Source organism: Gorilla gorilla, chromosome 3 (genome assembly GCF_029281585.2).
Source record: "Gorilla gorilla gorilla isolate KB3781 chromosome 3, NHGRI_mGorGor1-v2.1_pri, whole genome shotgun sequence".
Classification (NCBI taxonomy): Eukaryota; Metazoa; Chordata; class Mammalia; order Primates; family Hominidae; genus Gorilla; species Gorilla gorilla.
The window spans coordinates 205,666,898-205,685,692 of NC_073227.2; the positions used below are offsets into that span (position 1 = coordinate 205,666,898).

General features: G+C 43.2%; 1 protein-coding gene across 6 annotated transcripts in view; it reads left to right on the top strand.

The window, feature by feature from the left end:
* PRIMPOL (primase and DNA directed polymerase) overlaps nucleotides 1-18,795 on the top strand; it is a 45,759-nt gene that overhangs the window by 22,126 nt on the left and 4,838 nt on the right. For all 6 annotated transcript variants that reach the window (XM_004040690.4, XM_019025667.3, XM_063705673.1 and 3 more), the window contains 5 exons: nucleotides 374-661; nucleotides 6,861-7,023; nucleotides 10,883-10,971; nucleotides 14,038-14,127; nucleotides 14,205-14,313. In XM_004040690.4, coding sequence (XP_004040738.4) covers nucleotides 374-661; nucleotides 6,861-7,023; nucleotides 10,883-10,971; nucleotides 14,038-14,127; nucleotides 14,205-14,313 — 739 coding nt within the window. The remainder of the gene's footprint in view (nucleotides 1-373; nucleotides 662-6,860; nucleotides 7,024-10,882; nucleotides 10,972-14,037; nucleotides 14,128-14,204; nucleotides 14,314-18,795) is intronic.

The window sequence follows — 18,795 nt, forward strand, 5'->3', positions numbered from 1 at the left end:
TGATCTTGGCTCACTGCAAGCTCCGCTTCCTGGGTTCATGCCATTCGCCTGCCTCAGCCTCCCGAGTAGCTGGGACTACAGGCACCCACCACCGCTCCCGGCTAATTTTTTGTATTTTTAGTAGAGACGGGGTTTCACCGTGTTAGCCAGGATGGTCTCGATCTCCTGACCTTGTGATCCACCCGCCTCGGCCTCCCAAAGTGCTGGGATTACAGGCGTGAGCCACTGTGCCCAGCAGCAACTCAGTTTTGAAACCAGAAATCAAAAAATGGTTTTCTGTGTAAAACTGTCATATGCGGATTCCTGGGTAGGCCTTAAGATGCGATGTGTGGAGAAGAAGATCCAGGTGAATGATAATAGCTTTTCTCCTTAGGTAATTTTTTGAGAAAAATTTTGCAGCCTGCTCTTGACTTGCTTGGCAGTGAAGATGATGATAGCGCTCCAGAGACAACAGGCCACAGATTTCCCCATTTTTCAGAAGCACCTGCAAGACAAGGATTTTCTTTCAATAAAATGTTCACAGAAAAGGCTACAGAGGAAAGCTGGACATCGAATTCAAAGAAACTGGAGAGGCTGGGGTCAGCTGAGCAAAGCAGTCCTGACCTTTCATTTCTAGTTGTGAAGAATAACATGGGAGAGAAGCATCTTTTTGTAGATCTCGGTAAGTAAGATTGACAGCTTTCTCCATCAGACCGCCCTGGTGCTTTCGTGAGAGACGGGTTGGTGCCCGCTCGTCACCATGATCTGGATTCTCGCTTCCTCCACTGCCCAAGTCGCCAGCAGGATGCAACCAGCGAGTTCAGGTGCTAGGAATCTGTGAGGTTTTTCTCCAGAGATCTTAGAGGGGTCCCGGCCGGCCTGAGCTCCAGCAGAGGATGGCTGTGGCTGGCTTCTGCTCTGCATGTCCAGAGGATTCCTGCTGAGGGAGTTTTACAGGGGACAGTTGGACCAGCTTCCTCCAGGACTGCTGAGAGGTTAAGTCAGAGTACAGAAATTTAAAAAACAGACTCGGTATAAAAGCAGTATTCGTGTGGCGCGGTGAGCCTGGGTGTTCTCCTCACCAAAGATCTCAGTGGTAGTGGCAGGGCCCATTTCATCAGCTTTCTTGCTGTGTTCAAACCAGTGATTTCTTAACCCAGTGTGGTTTGCTAGGCCCTGGTCTCAGAGCCTGAGGATGTCAGAAGCCCTGGGCTGACAGGACTTGAGCATGATTCAACAACAGGCCAATCGAGACCCTAACACAACAGCTCCCATTGGTGAACTGCACCTCATTTTTGTACTGAGGCTCTAGCTTGTGATTTCAAAAGCCATGACAGCAGCAGGTTTTTTCTTTTCCTTTTTTTTGAGACGGAGTCCCGCTCTTTAGCCCAGGCCGGATTGCAGTGGCACAATCTCGGCTCACTGCAAGCTCCGCCTCCCGGGTTCACGCCATTCTCCTGCCTCAGCCTCCCGAGTAGCTGGGACTACAGGCGCCCGCCACCGCTCCCGGCTAATTTTTTTGTATTTTTAATAGAGACGGGGTTTCACCGTGTTAGCCAGGATGGTCTCGATCTCCTGACCTTGTGATCCGCCCGCCTCGGCCTCCCAAAGTGCTGGGATTACAGGCGTGAGCCACCGCGCCCGGCCTCTTTTTTTTTTTTTTTTAAGATGGAGTCTCGCTCTGTCACCAGGCTGGAGTGTAGTGGCACCATCTTGGCTCACTGCAACCTCCGCCTCCCGGGTTCAAACGATTCTCCTCCCTCAGCCTCCTGAGTAGCTGGGATTACAGGCGTGCACCACCACACCCGGCTAATTTTTGTATTTTTAGTACAGACGGGGTTTCACCATGTTGGCCAGGCTAGTCTCAAACTCCTGACCTCGTGATCCGCCCGCCTCAGCCTCCCAAAGTGCTGGGATTACAGGTGTGAGCCACTGCGCCCGCCAGACAGCAGCATTTTTGCTGTTGGCTGTGAACACCTTGGAGAGCTTCAGTGTGTAAAGGTTGAGGGAAAGTAGGTTTAAATTATAGGTCAGATTCCCAGGCCAACAGTGGTACTGAGATGAGGGACGTGTTTCTGCTGGATTGCATGTTTTTCTAGCACCTCTGGCAATCAAGCACCAGAACTTGGAAAGACAGAGGAGTGCGAGGTCGAGCAGCCACACGGGCAGAGGCACCTTCTTCCAAGCCTGACAGGTTTTGCTTTATTAGCAGAATATCATCTCCGGGTGGGACTAGCCTGCAGTCAGTGAGGGAGAGTGCGTAACAGGAAGTTGATCCAGGGAGAGCGGCAGTGGCCAGTACCTGTCTCTACTTCTATCCCAGTAGAACACAGTACCCCAGGTCACAGCACACCTAACCTTGAAAGTCAGGCTACCGGACTAGCAAGGAAACCTCCCTGGTACTCTTGATACATATGCCTGGATTTACTTACATATCCAGAGAGGATGGGGAAATCATTTCTTAAACCATCCTTGGAAAAGTTCAGAGATTTCATAATATATGCTGAAATAAGAAACTTTTTTTGTTGAAGTATGTAACATTTATACAGAAACATATATAATTAATTACAGAATGAACACCCCTTGTCACCACACCACCCAAGACAAGAAATAGATTACCATTACCCCCAACTTCCTCCATCCTCCTTCCAGTCAGGACCCCTCCCTCTGTCCCAGGGGTAACAACTGTTCTGTCCTCTAACACTGTGGGTTAGTTTTGCCTGTATTTTTACTGTGTAATTGGAATCATATACAGTTGACTCTTCAACAATGCAGGGCTTAGGGGAACCAACTTCTCTATGCAGATAAAAATCGGTGTATAACTTTTGACTTCCCAAAAACTTAATTACTGATAGCCTACTCTTCACCGGAAGCCTCATTGATAACATAAACAGTTGATTAACCATGTTTTGTATACGTATTATATACTGGATTCTTACAGTGAAGTAAGCTAAAGAAAAGAAAATGTTAAGAAAATCGTAAGGAAGAGGGAACATATTTACAGTACTGTACTGTATTTATCGATACTGTAATTTAGGTCATCTGTTTACACGATGAATCATTCATCTGAAACGGCGACAACAGCAGCTGAAACCTCAGTCTATGTACATGTCAAGCAATTCAGCCTTTTCCTGTAAGGTCATGACATTTCTCTGTGTGGGAGCACCTCCAGCATCACGAGTGACACTTCGTATGGTCCCATGGTGTTACTCGAGGTTTACAGTATCGCACTAAACACAATGAAAAATATGTGAGAACTGCAAGGATCACTTTTGACTGTGAAACGCAATTGATTGGTGCGATGACCTGCTCACGTGGGTGATTGGCATCACACTGTGTTGTAAGCAGATACCCGAGCTCACCGCAATAGCAAGAGGAGGCGGCTAAGAAATTATTATGGCAGTGTAGTATGTACTATGGTTAATCTTATGCAGTTATGATTTAATACTCTATCTTTAAAACATTTGTTTAGATTTTTCCCAACTGCAAATGGCATCATGTACAGTCAGCAAGGGTGTGTGTATGTTTGGATAAATTTTAACTTTTTATAATAGATTTATGTACATTTTATGACAGTAAATGATAACTTAGACTAGCCATCTCCATATATTTTATGCATTCATGACACACTTAACTTTTTCTAATTATTTTTAATTATTTTCTAACATTTTCCAATATTTTAGGCTATACGGTTCATCTGTGAGTTTTCTCAAATTGTTGTAAGTCCCCCCAAAATTTTCCAATATCCTTATTGAAAAAAATTTGGCTCACGCCTGTAATCCCAACACTTTAGGAGGCCAAGGCAGGTGGATAGCTTGAGGTCAGGAGTTCAAGACCAGCCTGACCAACGTGATGAAACCCCATCTCTACTAAAAAGACAAAAATTAGCCAGGCATGGTGGTGCATGCCTGTAATCCCAGCTACTCGGGAGGCTGAGACATGAGAATCACTTGAATCCGGGAGGCAGAGGTTGCAGTGAGCCGAGATCATACCACTGCACTCCAGCCTGGGCAACAGAGTAAGACTCAGTATCAAAAACAAACAAACAAACAAAGAAACAAAAAACTCACATATAAGTGGTGCCATTTAGCTCAAACCCTTGTTGTTCAAGGGTAAACTGTAGTGTGTGTTTATTGTTGCCTTTGCACCCTTAGTTGTGTGTTTGAGGAACATAAGTCATTAAATAATAGTAGTAGTCTGATTTTATCAGTATTTTCCTCTGTGGTCAGTGTTTCTTGCATCTTGTTAAAGAAACGTGGCCTATCCCAAAGTCATTCTTTTGCTTTTCTTCCTTATCTTCTAAAAACTTATTGTTTTGCCTTTTATGTTTATGTTTAATTTATTATTTTTTAGAGACAAGGTCTCATTCTGTTGCCCAGGCTGAAGTGCAGTGGTGCGATCCTGCCGCCTTAAACTCCTGGGCTCAAGCAATCCTCCTGCCTCAGCCTCCCCAGTAGCTAGAACTACAAGTGCATACGACCACACTTTTAAATCAATCTTTCTTCCCTCCCCTCCCCTCCCTTCCCCTCCCTTCCCCTCCCTTCCCTTTCCTTCCCTTCCCTTCCTTTCTCCTTTTCCTTCCCTTCTCCTTTCCCTTCCCTTCCCTTCCTTTCCCTTCCCTTCCCCCTTCCCTTCTCCCTTCCCTTCCCCCTTACCTTTCCTTATCCCTTCCCTTCTCCCTTCCCCCATCCCTTCCCTTCCCCCTTCCCTTTCCTCTCCCTTCCCTTCTCCCTTCCCTTCTCTTCTCCCTTCCCTTCTCCCTTCCCTACCCCCTTCCCTACCCCCTTCCCTTCCCTTCCCCCTTCCCTTCTCTTCTCCCTTCCCTTCCCCCTTCCCTTTCCTCTCCCTTCCCTTCTCCCTTCCCTTCCCCCTTCCCTTCTCTTCTCCCTTCCCTTCTCTTCTCCCTTCCCTTCTCCCTTCCCTACCCCCTTCCCTACCCCCTTCCCTTCCCTTCCCCCTTCCCTTCTCTTCTCCCTTCCCTTCCCCCTTCCCTTTCCTTCTCCCCTCCCTTCCCCTCTCCTTCCCCCTTCCCTTCTCCCTTCCCTTCCCCCTCTTTCCCTTCCCTTCCCCCTTCCCTTTCTCCTTCCTTCCCTTTCCTTCCCCCTTCCCTTCCCTTCCCTTTCCTTCCCCCTTCCCTTCCCTTTCCTTCCCCCTTCCCTTCCCTTTCTTTCCCCCTTCCCTTCCCCCTTCCCTTCCCTTTCTTTCCCCCTTCCCTTCCCTTTCCTTCCCCCTTTCCTTCCCTTCATTTTCCCCTTCCCTTCCCCCTTCCCTTCTCTTTCCTTCCCCCTTCCCTTCCCCTTCCTTCCCCCTTCCTTTCCCTTCCCCCTTCCCTTCCCTTTCCTTTCCTTCCCCCTTTCCTTCCCTTTCCTTCCCCCTTCCCTTCCCTTCCCCCTTCCCTTCCCTTCCCTCTTCCCTTCCCTTCCCCCTTCCCTTCCCTTCCTTTCCCCTTCCCTTCCCCCTTCCCTTTCCTTTTCCCTTCCCTTCCCCCTTTCCTACCCCATTCTTTTCCCTTCTCTTCCCCCTTCCCTTCCCTTCTCCTCCCCCTTCCCCTCTCTTCCCCCTTCCCCCTTCCCCCTTCTCCCTTCTCCCTTCTCCCTTCTCCCTTCCCCCTTCCCCCTCCCCCCTTCTCCCTTCTCCCTTCCCTTCCTCTTTCCCCCTTCCCTTCCCTTCTACCTTCCCCCTTCCCTTCCCTTCTCCCCTCCCCTTCCCCTTTCCCTTTCCTTTCTGTTTCCACCTCTCTCTCTGTCTCTTTCTCTCTCTTTCTTTCTAAGTATCATAGAGCAACACAATTTTCTTATTTGTTTATTTTTTGTAGAGACAGGATCTGCTATGTTGCCCAGGCCTCAAGTGATCCTCCTGTCGTGGCCTCCCATAATGCTGGGATTACAGGCACAAGCCACTGCACCTGGCATGGCTTTTATGTTTAGATCTACAGTCCACTTGGAAAGGATTTGCTTATTGGGTGAGGAGGAGTCAAGATTCACTTTTTCGTATGTGGATTTCCGGTTGGCTCAGCACTGTTTGTTGAAATGACTGTCCTTAACCTACTGCTCAGCAGTGCTACCTTTGCCATGAATCAGTGGCTATATATATTTTGATCTGTTTCTAGACCCTGTTCTGCTTCATTGTTCTATTGATCTATTCCTGTCTAATATAGTTTTATATATTAGATAGGCACCACACTGTCTAATATAGTTTTGTTATAAGTCTTTATATCTAGGAAAAACAATTCCTCCAAATTTGTTCTTTGAAATTTCTTGGTGGTTATTGACCTTTTGCACTTCCATTTAAATTTTAGAGTCAGTTTGCTGGTTTACACAAACAAATCCTGCTAGAATTTTTATTTGGATTGCCTTGAATCTATAGAGCAACTTGGGGAGAATTGACATTTTTATAATATTGAGTCTTCCAATCTATGCACATGGTAGGCCCATCTGTTTACTTACGTATTCTCTAATGTTTCTCTATAATGTTGTATAATGTACTGAATAGAAATCTTATCCATATTTGTTATATTTATTCTAGATATTTGTTGGTTTTGCTCCTTCCCTTTTCTCTGGAATTTAGCACTGCACAGCTTCACTGTCTTGGAAGCTCTCTGGTTGTCTCAAACTTTCTAGTACCTGCGTCCAGCTTTTCTATTTGTTTCAGTTGCAGAATTGCTGCAGAATAATTGAGTTTGCTGTTTCAGAATGTGGCATTCCTCCATGCTGACTGCAATTTGTTTTAATTTATATAGTGTTTTAATTTTATTTTGTTTACAGCTGTATTTAGAAAATAATTATTTTTTATTAATGCTATATAAAAATTTAATATTTGCTGACTATGAAACTAATAACAGAAAACATGCTTTCATATTGTTTTATCAATTTTTGACGTAGGAGTTTATACAAGAAATAGAAACTTTCGGCTATATAAATCATCAAAAATAGGAAAGCGTGTGGCTTTGGAGGTTACTGAAGATAACAAATTTTTTCCTATACAGTCAAAAGATGTTTCTGACGAATATCAATATTTTCTCTCTTCTTTGGTCAGCAATGTCAGGTATGTAGTAGCAACATCAAACCATTTTGTATTCATGAATATTTATTAAACAGTGAATGGCATTGTATATTACTAAAATGTAAATCATCTAAATTCATTCTACCTTAAGAAAATGTCAGTTCTTACAGCTCTTTTTTTTTTTTTTTTTTTTTTTTTTTTTGATAGAGTCTCCCTCTGTCACCCAGACTGGAGTGCAGTGGCGCTATCTCGGCTCAGTGCAAGCTCTGCCTCCCAGGTTCATGCCATTCTCCTGCCTCAGTCTCCCAAGTAGCTGGGACTACAGGCGCCTGCCACCACACCCGTCTAATTTTTGTATTTTTAGTAGAGATGGGGTTTCACCACGTTAGCCAGGCTTGTCTCGAACTCCTGACCTCAGGTGATCCCCCGACCTCAGCCTCCCAAAGTGCTGGGATTACAGGCGTGAGCCACCGCGCCCAGCCAGTTCTTACAGTTCTAAGTTAACTTTTCTCTTTTCTCCATTAACTAAAAGATAATAGTAAAACGTATATTTGGACACTTAATTTTCTCTATATATCTTTTTAGGATTATATTTAGTATATTTTCCAATTTTTCTAAAATGATTATCACTTCTGTAAAGAAGAAAACAATACTACTGGTATTGCATTTGGAAATATTTTACTATTAAAATGTCTCATTTTCTTTTCATGTATGCACATATAATTTGTATAGCTCCTTTAATCAAAAAATATTCTGAGATTATTATTTAAATGATTGTCATTTGTTTTCTCTACTTGATTTTATGAATATTTGTTAAGAATTTGCCAACAATTAATTGTAAATAAAACTTCTAATGCCTATGTAAATTTCCATTATATTGACACTCTGGAATTTATTGTGAGTTCTATTGTTGAGCCTTTAGGTTCCCATGTTTTGATCATTTTTTAAAAGTGTTAATGTTGGCTAGGCACAGTAGCACGTGCCTGTAGTCCCAGCTACCCAGGAGGCTGAGGTAGGAGGATCACTTGAGCCCAGGAGTTCAAAGCTGCAGTGAGCTATGAATGCACCACTGCACTCCAGCCTGGGTGACAGGGTGAGACCCCATTGCTAAAAACTAAAATAAATAAATAAATAAATAAAAATAAAATCTGTGAAAGTCATCTTTCAACAGAAATACTATAGTAAGTCTTCATTTGATGTTGATAAGTTATTGGAAACTGAACTTTAAACAAAGTAATGTATGATGAATCCAGTTGTTTTTCTCATCCATGTTAGAAGGCAGTGGTCCCTGAGTCACAGACCAGTGGTCTGTGGTGGGAACTGGACCCCACAGCAGGAGGTGAGCAGTAGGCGAGCGAGCGAGCAATACCACCTTCCCACCTCAGCTCTGCCTCCTGCCAGATCTGCAGTGGCATTAGATTCTTATAGAAGTGCAAACCCTGCTGTGAACGGCACATGGGAGGGATCTAGGTTGCACACTCCTTATGAGAATCTAATGCCTGATGATCTGAGGTGGAACAGTTTCAGCCTGAAATCAGCCCACCTTGCCCCTGTCCCACCCATGGAAAGATTGTCTTCCAGGAAACCGGTTCCTGGTGCCAGAAAGGTTGGGGACTGCCGTGATAAGGAAATGATGTTGAACAAAACAACATTATTCAAAGACCTGCTAGATGTCATTTCTCTTAGAGTTGCAGTTTCCAAGAATCTATCCATGGCCTTAAGTGAGGACTTACTGTATTTGCCTTCATTCCCCGTTTTTCTAGGCTGGCAACTTTTTCAGCCCAAAACATGGTTAAGGTTCAGACTAAATTACCATCAACTTGCCATAATTCTTTTCCTTTTGCCTTTCTAAATATAATTTTTTCTTTTGAGACAGTCTTGCTCTGTGGCCCAGGCTGGAGTGCAGTGGTGCAATCTCAGCTTACTGCAACCTCTGCCTCACAGGTTCAAGCGATTCTCCTGCCTCAGCCTCCCAAGTAGCTGGGACTACAGGTGTGTGCCACCACGCCCAGATAATTTTTGTATTTTTAGTAGAGACAGGGTTTCCCCATGTTGAGGAGGCTGGTCTCGAACTCCTGACCTCATGTGATCTGCCCACCTTGGCCTCCCAAAGTGCTGGGATTACAGGGTGAGCCACCGTGCCCGGCCACTTAAATATAATTTTAAGGAAAGATTCTCTAGAAATTAATTTTAGTAATTGTCTAAAATATATTGCTGTAGGTATCAGGTTATACAGTTAACAGCCGTTACCCAGGAGGGTGGAAGATGGATTGTTTTTCTTCATGTATATATATATATATATTTGTACTCTTTGAGTTCTTTAATAACATGTCTGAGAAGTGAGGTCTGAGTTTCCTACTTTTAAGTGGAAGTGATACTAACACCTATCTTACGGAGTTGTCGAGAGGATTTAAAAAGTTAAAACTGCACATAAAACATTTACAGCTGTGCCCAGCCCATGACATCTGCTCAGTGAATGTTGTTGGTAGCAGTAGTAGTATCCGAGATTCTGAAGTGCAAAGTGCCATAGCAGGAGTGTAAAAATTGTGTAATTCCTGCCACCCCCTGTTGGCACCAGAATAAGGTCACATTCTTACTGCCACGTATGGAGAAGTGCGAAAAGCAACATTGTTAGTTCTAGCTCATACGGGAAAAGCAACTACAGCCCGAAGTGCAGGTAATCTCCCGATTACCCAATCTCGTTTCTTTCGCAGTTTAAATATGAATCTTACAGAGGTGGAGGGTTCTTCTACGGAATACAGTTACCTTGTCTTTTGTGTATTCCAAGTAAATACCAGGTATTTTACTTCTTGAAATAAAGGCTAAATCCTTTATGGTTATGAATGTACCTTTTCTTTCCGTTAATTTTAATCTGTTTTTCCCCTTTGCTCTCACCCCTCCTTCTTTCTTCATTTCTTCCTGTAAGTCACACCTCTAAAACTGTTGTAACAAAAAATTCAAAGGCTCTTTATGTTTGGTGAATAGAGTTATATAGTCGTCTCCTGGTGTCTGTGGGTGATTATTATTCCAAGATCCCTGTGGATACAAAAATCTGCAGATATAAAAGGATGTACTATTTTCACATAACCCACACGCATCCTCCCTATATAATACTGTAAATCCTTCTAGATTACCTATACCTAATATAGTGCACATGCTATATAGTTGTTATACTATATTGTTTTTAATTTGTATTATTTTTATTGTTTTTTTATTTTTATTTTCACTTATTTACTTATTTTTTTGAGATGGAATCTCACTCTGTCTCCCAGGCTGGAGTGCAGTGGTGCAATCTCAGCTCACTGCAACCTCTGCCTTCTGGGTTCAAGCAGTTCTTCTGCCTTAGCCTCCCATGTAGCTGGAATTACAGGCGCTTGCCACCATGCCCAGCTAATTTTTGTACTTTTAGTAGACGGGGGTTTCACTATGTTGGCCAGGCTGGTCTCAAACTCCTGACCTCAAGTGATCGGCCCATCTCAGCCTCCCAAAGTCCTGGGATTATAGGCGTGAGCCACTGCATCTGGCCTATTTTTATTGTTTTTTTAAAAAACATACTTTTGATCTGCGGTTGGTTGAATCCGCAGATATGAAACCATGGACACAGGGCTTCAGCAGTCCTAGAGTCCCCTGATCCATTCTGTAATTAAGGATAGTATTATAAGTAATCACCAACCTACTCTTTTAAAAAAATTATTTTCTTTAATTGACAAATCATATTTTTTTATATGTGTAGGGTTTGTGGTTTTGTGGGCAAATGTGGCATAAATGTCCTAGAACAATTATCTGCTGAACAAAGGATTTTAATGAGGAACTATTAGGAATTCAGTGTCCTTTCTGTAGCCAGGGCCTTGTTAGTTCCAGTGTAATGGTGCTTTGTTTCTTTTACCTATTTCTTCTTCAGGTTCTCAGATACTTTACGAATTCTTACATGTGAGCCATCTCAGAATAAACAAAAAGGAGTTGGATATTTTAACAGTATCGGCACTTCAGGTAAATTTTTTGATGTTTGTTTTTCTTTTTGAGGCAGCATCTCTCATTGTCACCCAGGCTGGAGTGCAGTGGTGCGATCTCGGCTCACTGCAGCCTCCTCCTCCCAGGCTCAAGCCATCTCCTGCCTCAGCCTCCGGAGTAGTTGGGTTTACAGGTGTGCACCATCACGCCCAGATAATTTTTGCGTTTTTAGTAGAGATGAGATTTCACCATGTTGCCCAGGCTGGTCTCGAACTCCTGGGCTCAAATGATCTGTCTGCCTCAGCCTCCCAAAATGCTGGGGTTACAGGTGCAAGCCACTGCACCCAGCTACTTCAGGTAATTTTTAAAAAATAATTTCCTATCAAAATGTAAGGGTACAGAATCTGTGTTGCTTTTAAAATCTTCAGTGTTAAGTGTTCATAATCACTGACCTTTCAAAAACTACCTCTAGCCAAGCACAGGGGCTCACACCTGTAATTCCAGCACTTTGGGAGGCTGAGGCGGGAGGATCACTTGAGCCCAGGAGTTAGAGACAATCCTGAGCAACTTAGCAAAACCCTATCTCTACAAAAAATCCAAAAATTAGCCAGGAATTGTGGTGCATGCCTGTAGTCCCAGCCACTCAGGAGGCTAAGGCAGGAGGATCTCTTGAGGCCAGGAGGTTGAAGCTACAGTGAGTCTTGTTGGTGCCATTGCACTCCAGCCTGGACAGCAGAATCAGACCCTGTCTCAACCAATCAATTAATCAATTAATCAATCAGTAATCTACTTCAGGTTTTCTATCTCAAATAGGAAAAGTACGAGAAAGCTGTTTATTAAGAAGTATTATTCACTGGGCGTGGTGGCTCATACCTCTAATCCCAGCACTTTGGGAGGCCGAGTCGGGCAGATAACCTGAGTTCAGGAGTTTGAGAACAGCCTGGCCAACATGGTGAAACCACTAAAAATATAAAAATTAGCAGGGCATGGTTGCGGGTGCCTGTAATCCCAGCTACTCAGGAGACTGAGGAGGAGAATCACTTGAACCTGGGAGGCGGAGGTTGCAGTGAGCTGAGATTGTGCCATTGCACTCCAGCATGGGCAACAAGAGTGAGACTCCATCTCAAAAAAAAAAAAAAAAGTATTATTCACTAATTTTCATTTTATGGTGTTTTTCAAAAAACTACAAAAATAATGTAGGTTAACAAAATGAAAACGTAAAGTTCTTTTTCACTCTTCTGTCCATGATCAAAGGCGGGTAACCACTGCAATCATTTGCTATTTAACCTAGAAGAGCGTTTCCTATATTTCCTATATATAGAGAGAGATCTTCCTAAGTCTTTTAATGGTTGTATAGTTTTTCATGGTATAGCTCTGTCATAACTTACCCATTCCTCTACTGAAGAACATAGAGTGTTTTTTTCAAAGATTTCTTACATAAACCCTCCAGTAAACATTTTTATACACATATTTTCGTATATTGTTATTTATAGTAGCAAAAAACTGACAGCAATCTAAATGTACAACAAAATTGAATTGGTTATATACTATGAAATCCTCTAGCTGTTAAATTTAAATTTGTGAAGCCTGTATAATGTGGAAAACACCCATTTGTGATGTTAAAAGAAAAACTAGTCTCTAAAATTATGTGTATGGTATGATTACAAGCTTTAAAATATGGATAAATTTTCTTATGTTTATTTTCTTCTGTCTTATATGTATTCATAGACATTGATTTAGAGTCTGCTTCTCACATTTCCACATTAATATATTTTTCAATATTTCTCCAATTATATATATTATTTTAGTAAGTGAAACATAAACTTCATTTAAAGCAAACTAGATTCTTGTCCTTAAAAATTAAATGATACTGGCTGGGTACGGTGGCTCACGCCTGTAATCCCAGCACTTTGGGAGGCCAAGGCAGGCGGATCATGAGGTCAGGAGTTCAAGACCAGCCTGACCAACGCAGTGAAACCCCGTCTCTACTAAAAATACAAAAATTAGCAAGGTGTGGTGTTGCATCCCTGTAATCCCAGCTACTCAGGAGGCTGAGGCGGGAGAATCGCTTGAACCCAGAAGGCCGAGCTTGCAGTGAGCCGAGATCACGCCACTGCACTCCAGCCTGGGCGACAGAGCAAGACTCTGTCTCAAGAAAAAAAAAAAATTAAATGATATTTAAAATAGGTCATTCTAAATTACTACAGTAGCTTTTTAGATAGAAGATATAATTGGATTGTCAGTACCTTCCAGCTAAAGGTCTCAGGGCACACACCTGTAGCAGGTCAGCTGAGTGTATTGCCAGGAAAGCAATGGTGAGCACACACCATGGGAAACTTCAGTAAAGTGGGGCATCTTGGGAAGAGGGGGTTGGAAAGGACCGGGAGGATTGGATTTGGGCTTGGAATGGGTGGCTTGGGGGAGTATACCAGGAAGTTTGGGGTTTGTTCTGAGTTGGGTGTTGTCAGGGACAATTCTAGGACTGGTTTTCTTAGTAAAGCTTAACTGAAAGGAAATCAGAATAGAAATTAACACTGTAATTTGTTAAAAAAACAAACAAAAAAACCAGCAGTTGCTTCTGTTAGCTGGGATCGGGGGTGTTGGTCATGTTTGTGGTTTGGAAGATGTTCCTGTTTTGCCTGTGTTGGGACATGATTACAGAGTGGTTATCTTTGTGCCTTGAGTCCTCATGACCACAGGGGCCTTATCTGTTGTTGAAGTTCTGTGAGATTGCCTGTGTTCACAGGAGAATGCCCGGGCTGAGGTAGGCGTGCCAGGCTAGTGCATGGCAACACCAAGACCTGGCTGATGGAGCTAGGCCTGTTCTGGACGTGAGGGACTGCCTTTCTCTTTGCCAAAATGAAGACAGCAGTTGAAATTATTTCAAACGCTTTTTATGAAATTAGTTAACATTTGACCTAATTGAGAGGTTTGAATTTTACCTGCTTCCTTGTAGTGTCACAAACATGAATTGACTGAAATTGCAAAGAGTGAGGGAAGGCTGAGAGATTGCAAAACCTGTAATTGTGCTCAACAACGTTTAATCAAAATTTAACTTCTCAATTTTCAGCTATTGTAATTTATAAACCATTCTCTCTATTGCAGTAGATACCATTGAAGGTTTTCAGTGTTCTCCCTATCCTGAAGTTGATCATTTTGTTCTTTCTTTGGTGAATAAAGATGGCATTAACGGAGGTAAAGTTAATCTCATCCTTTGTTAACTGTTATATGATAGAGTGATAGTAGCTTTAGAAACATTATTTGCATTTTAGGAATTCGGCATTGGAACTACTTTTTCCCAGAAGAATTACTGGTTTATGATATTTGTAAATATCGGTGGTGTGAAAACATTGGAAGAGCCCATAAGAGTAATAATATAATGTAAGTAATATTAATGATTTGTGTGTATTTAACCAATATTATATTTTAAATATTTATAACTTTTAAATAAAGTTGCGAATATGAAAACTATTTTGTTTTAAAAATAAATTTAGTTGTATTAAATTTCTTTTTTTTTTTCCAAGATGAAATCTTGCTCTGTCGCCCAGGCTGGAGTGCAGTGGTGCGATCACGGCTCAGTGCAACCTCCGCCTCCCGGGTTCTAGCAATTCTCCTGCCTCAGCCTCCTAAGTAGCTGGGATTACAGGCGCCTGCCACTACACCCAGCTAATTTTTGTATTTTTAGTAGAGACAAGGTTTCACCATGTTGGCCAGGCTGGTCTCGAACTCCTGACCTTGTGATCCACCCACCTCAGCCTCCCAAAGTCCTGGGATTACAGGTGTGAGCCACTGCACTCGGCTGTTGTATTAAATTTCTATTTGTTGTATATGGTTAGCATTACATAATATTTAATTTAAATGTTGTGATTATTGCGTTGCTTCTAGCATGTCAGCTTTATGTGTACTTTCTTTGCTAAGATAACCCCTTAGTATATGTGGAGAGGACAAAGGTGGGGTTGAGCAGGGCTGGGAGAACGCTGTGGGCAGGGAGCAGTGAGGATGGGAAGCATGCCTGTCCTTCCTGTTGCCATTGGCCCTTGCCACCTTATGGACTCTACGTCGAAAGTGCGCAGGTTTGGGCAAGAAGGGATCTCCTCAGTTAGTGTTAAGAGCTGGAGCTAGGACTGTGTTAACTCGTTCAAGACACAGCGTGGTATTGAGGGAACTAGTATTTATTGAATGCTTGCTGTATATGCCAGGCCCTGTTTTAGAGATTTTCTTTAAAATGCCCATGGGAAGAGGAGGGAAAGTAAAGGATGAAGTAAAGCCAGAAATAGAACTTTAAAATATAAAAGGATGTGATTAGAGATAAATAGATACCCAGTAGTTATCAGTTATGAGGTGAGAAATTTTGCTGTTTTTTATTTCATGTCAAAGCAACTCCCGTATCCTCAAGCATATGCGGCCTGTGTGCTGGACATGGGGAATGATCGGGAAGCTCTTGCTGGGAAGCTGGAAACACATTGGGTAGCATGGTTCAGTGCCATACTTGATATACTTAGATTAATTCAGTTTAAAAAAAGCTTGCAAAAACTATATGCTCAATACACAAAGCTATAACGTAGAAAACACGAAGGAGATAACAGTGCCACAGCCGGGGCATAACTGCAGCTATCAGTTGACGTTTCTTCTGTTCTTTTTTCTATGCGTATTAACTTACCAAAAAATCATTATCACATGGTGATCATAACACCTTGTATTATGTCTCCATAATCTATTCTGTTTTTTAACCGTGGAATATATCATACATACGAAAGTATAGATAACACACTTTTTTTTATTTTCTGAGACGGAATCTCACTCCATTGCCCAGGCTGGAGTGCAGTGGCATGATCTCAGCTCACTGCAACCTCCGCTTCCTTGATTCAAGTGATTCTCCTGCCTTAGCCGCTCAAGTAGCTGGGATTACAAGTGTGTACTACCATGCCCGGTTAATTTTTGTAATTTTAGTAGAGACGAAGTTTCACCGTGTTGGCTGGGCTGGTCTCAAACTCCTGACCTCAAGTGATCTGCCCGCCTTGGCCTCCCAAAGTGCTGGGATTACAGGTGTGAGCCACCGCACCCAGCCGATAACACACTTGTATACGCACATTTTAAAGACTAAAGTGACCACCTGTCGTATCTGCCGCCCACCTTAACAACCAGAAGCTGATCAAACCTCAGAAGCACCTGTGGGCCCAACCCCAATTTCCTTCTCTCCCTGGCCCTCAGAGATGGTAGCCAGTATCCCGATTTTGTGTTCATCTTTTCCTCGCTTTTATGATTTCTCCCATATACGTTCATATCTCTAAACAATATACTGTTTTCTTTTTCTTTTCTTTTGTTTTTTTGAGACAGAGTTTCGCTCTTGTCGCCCAGGCTGGGGTGCAATCGCACGATCTCGGCTCACTGCAACCTCTGTCTCCCGGGTTCAAGCAATTCTCCGGCCTCAGCCTCCCGAGTAGCTGGGATTACAGGCATGCACCACCATGCTCAGCTAATTTTTTGTATTTTTAGTAGAGACGGGGTTTCTGCATGTTGGTCTGGCTGGTCTCAAACTCCCGACCTCAGGTGATCCGCCTGCCTTGGCTTCCCAAAGTGCTGGGATTACAGGCATGAGCCACAGTGCCCGACCATAAACAATATAGTGTTTTCTTTTGCTTGTTTTCAAATCGCATCCTTTCCCTTGCCTTGCGGTCACATATCTGTGATTTTCACCCATGTTGCAGCATGTAGCTGTTGCTTATTTGTGTCACTATTGTGCAGCGTGCCATGTCTATAAATATAAATATGCCACAGTTTATCTGTTTTCCCACAGTGGACATTTGGGTTGCTATTATAAACCATGAAGGTGGGAACTGTCTTGTACATATCACCTAGTATACATGTGCTAGAGTTTCTCAAAGTGGACTTGCTGTGTCATGGAATATGCACATAATTAATTTTACTAGATCATAAATTGTTTTCCCAAATGGGTGTGCCAGTTTATAGTCCTGCCAGCAGTGTTTTGAGATTTTTCTACTGTTCCATATTCTCACCAACACTTTAGTATTGTTAGGATTAAAAAATTGGTTTTGCTCACCTGGCAGATGTAAAACAATATTGTAGTTTTCTTGGGAATTTCCCTGATTACTAATGAAGTTGAGGATGGATAATCAAATTACATCCACACAGATCAGAAATCTTGCCCAGTGTCAAGCTTTACTAATAATGTAGGAATACAAGGAATGAAAAGGCACAAATGGGGCAGAGTGAGGCCCGGGGCATCTGGCCCGGCTCCCCTGGCCCTTCCTGCTCTTTCTGACTCAGGAGGAAACCCGAGGCAGGCGTGAGCAATCCATGCACACAGCAGGAAGCACCGAGGTTGTGAATCACCTGCATTTTACACTCAAGTTGCATAGCTGGGTGACATTTCTGGAAAGCATGCCTCATAATGCATTGATTCTAGACTTTTTACCAAATGCAGTTCTAAAGTCAGAAACGTCCTACGAAGAGCATTCTGTAGGTAAGGACTGAACTCCTAGCGTTTGGTCCAGACGTTCCCCGATTTTCTTGGTTCGTGGTTCCACTGGTGTCTTTGTTTCTTCACATTTTCTCTGAGGCCGACAGAAATACCCGAGCTCTGGTAATGAATTTCAAACAACTTGGTAAGTGTTCATGTCCGAACAATTTAGTAGCAGTTTGAATAATAGTATCCATAAACTAAAAAAAACTCCACTTTTATTTCATTCTTAAATACGATTACTTATTAATGGGATGTATACTCTCCATTTTTTCATTTTTTTGAGACAGGGTCTCGCCCTGTCACCCAGGCTTGAGTGCAGTGTGATGGCCCAGGCTTGAGTGCAGTGTGATGGCCCAGGCTTGAGTGCAGTGGCATGGCCCAGGCTTGAGGACAGAGTGCAGCAGCTCACTGCAGCCTTGATCTCCTGGGCTTGAGTGATCTTCCTGCTTCAGCCTCTCACGTAGTTTAGACTACAGGTGTGCCACCATGGCTGGTTAATTTTTAAATTTTTTGTAGATGGGATCTCCCTCTCTTGCCCAGGTTGGCCTTGAACTCCAGCCTTCAAGCTATCCTCCCACCTCAGCCTCCCAAAATGCTGGGATTACAGGTGTGAACCACCTCACCAGGCCTATGTATGCACTCTTAAACCCTGGAATCAGATTAGACCCCACCCTCCCCAACTCATACCTTGTTCTCCATTGATGTTAATGGTGTTTTTTTTTTTTTTTTTTTTTTTTTTTTTTTTTTTTTTTGAGATGGAGTCTTGCTCTGTCACCCAGGCTGAAGTGCAGTGGTGCAATCTCGGCTCACTGCAACCTCTGCCTCCTAGCTTCAAGCAATTCTCCTGCCTCAGTCCCCCAAGTAGCTGGGATTACAGGTGCCCGCCACCACGCCTGGCTAATTTTTTTTGTATTTTTATTAGAGATGTGGTTTCACCATGTTGGCCAGGCTGGTCTCGAACTCCTGACCTTGTGATCCACCCACCTTGGCCTCCCAAAGTGCTGGGATTACAGGCATGAGCCACCGTGCCTGGCCTGATGTTAATGGTGCTTTTTATTACAACCACACCCCAAAGCCCAGCTCTACAAAGATGGAGCATGAATGAGAGGATTGAAGTACCACGTGAACTGCAAGCAAGGAGTTTTCGGATTGCTCAAGAAATGTCAAGTATCACTGTGTTTTCTAGGAGTATTTCAATATCCTGCAGTGCCCGGGGCACTTTCCTGTACAGTTTGGGAGCCACAGCATTATTAGCCCATTAATTGGGAGGCCTGTTACTAGAATGTTTAAGGGAAGATTAGACTAAGTCACCTGCCTTTTTTTGCTCCTGGGTGCAGGTCCCTTACCACCTCCCCATCCCACACCTCACCTACTGCCAT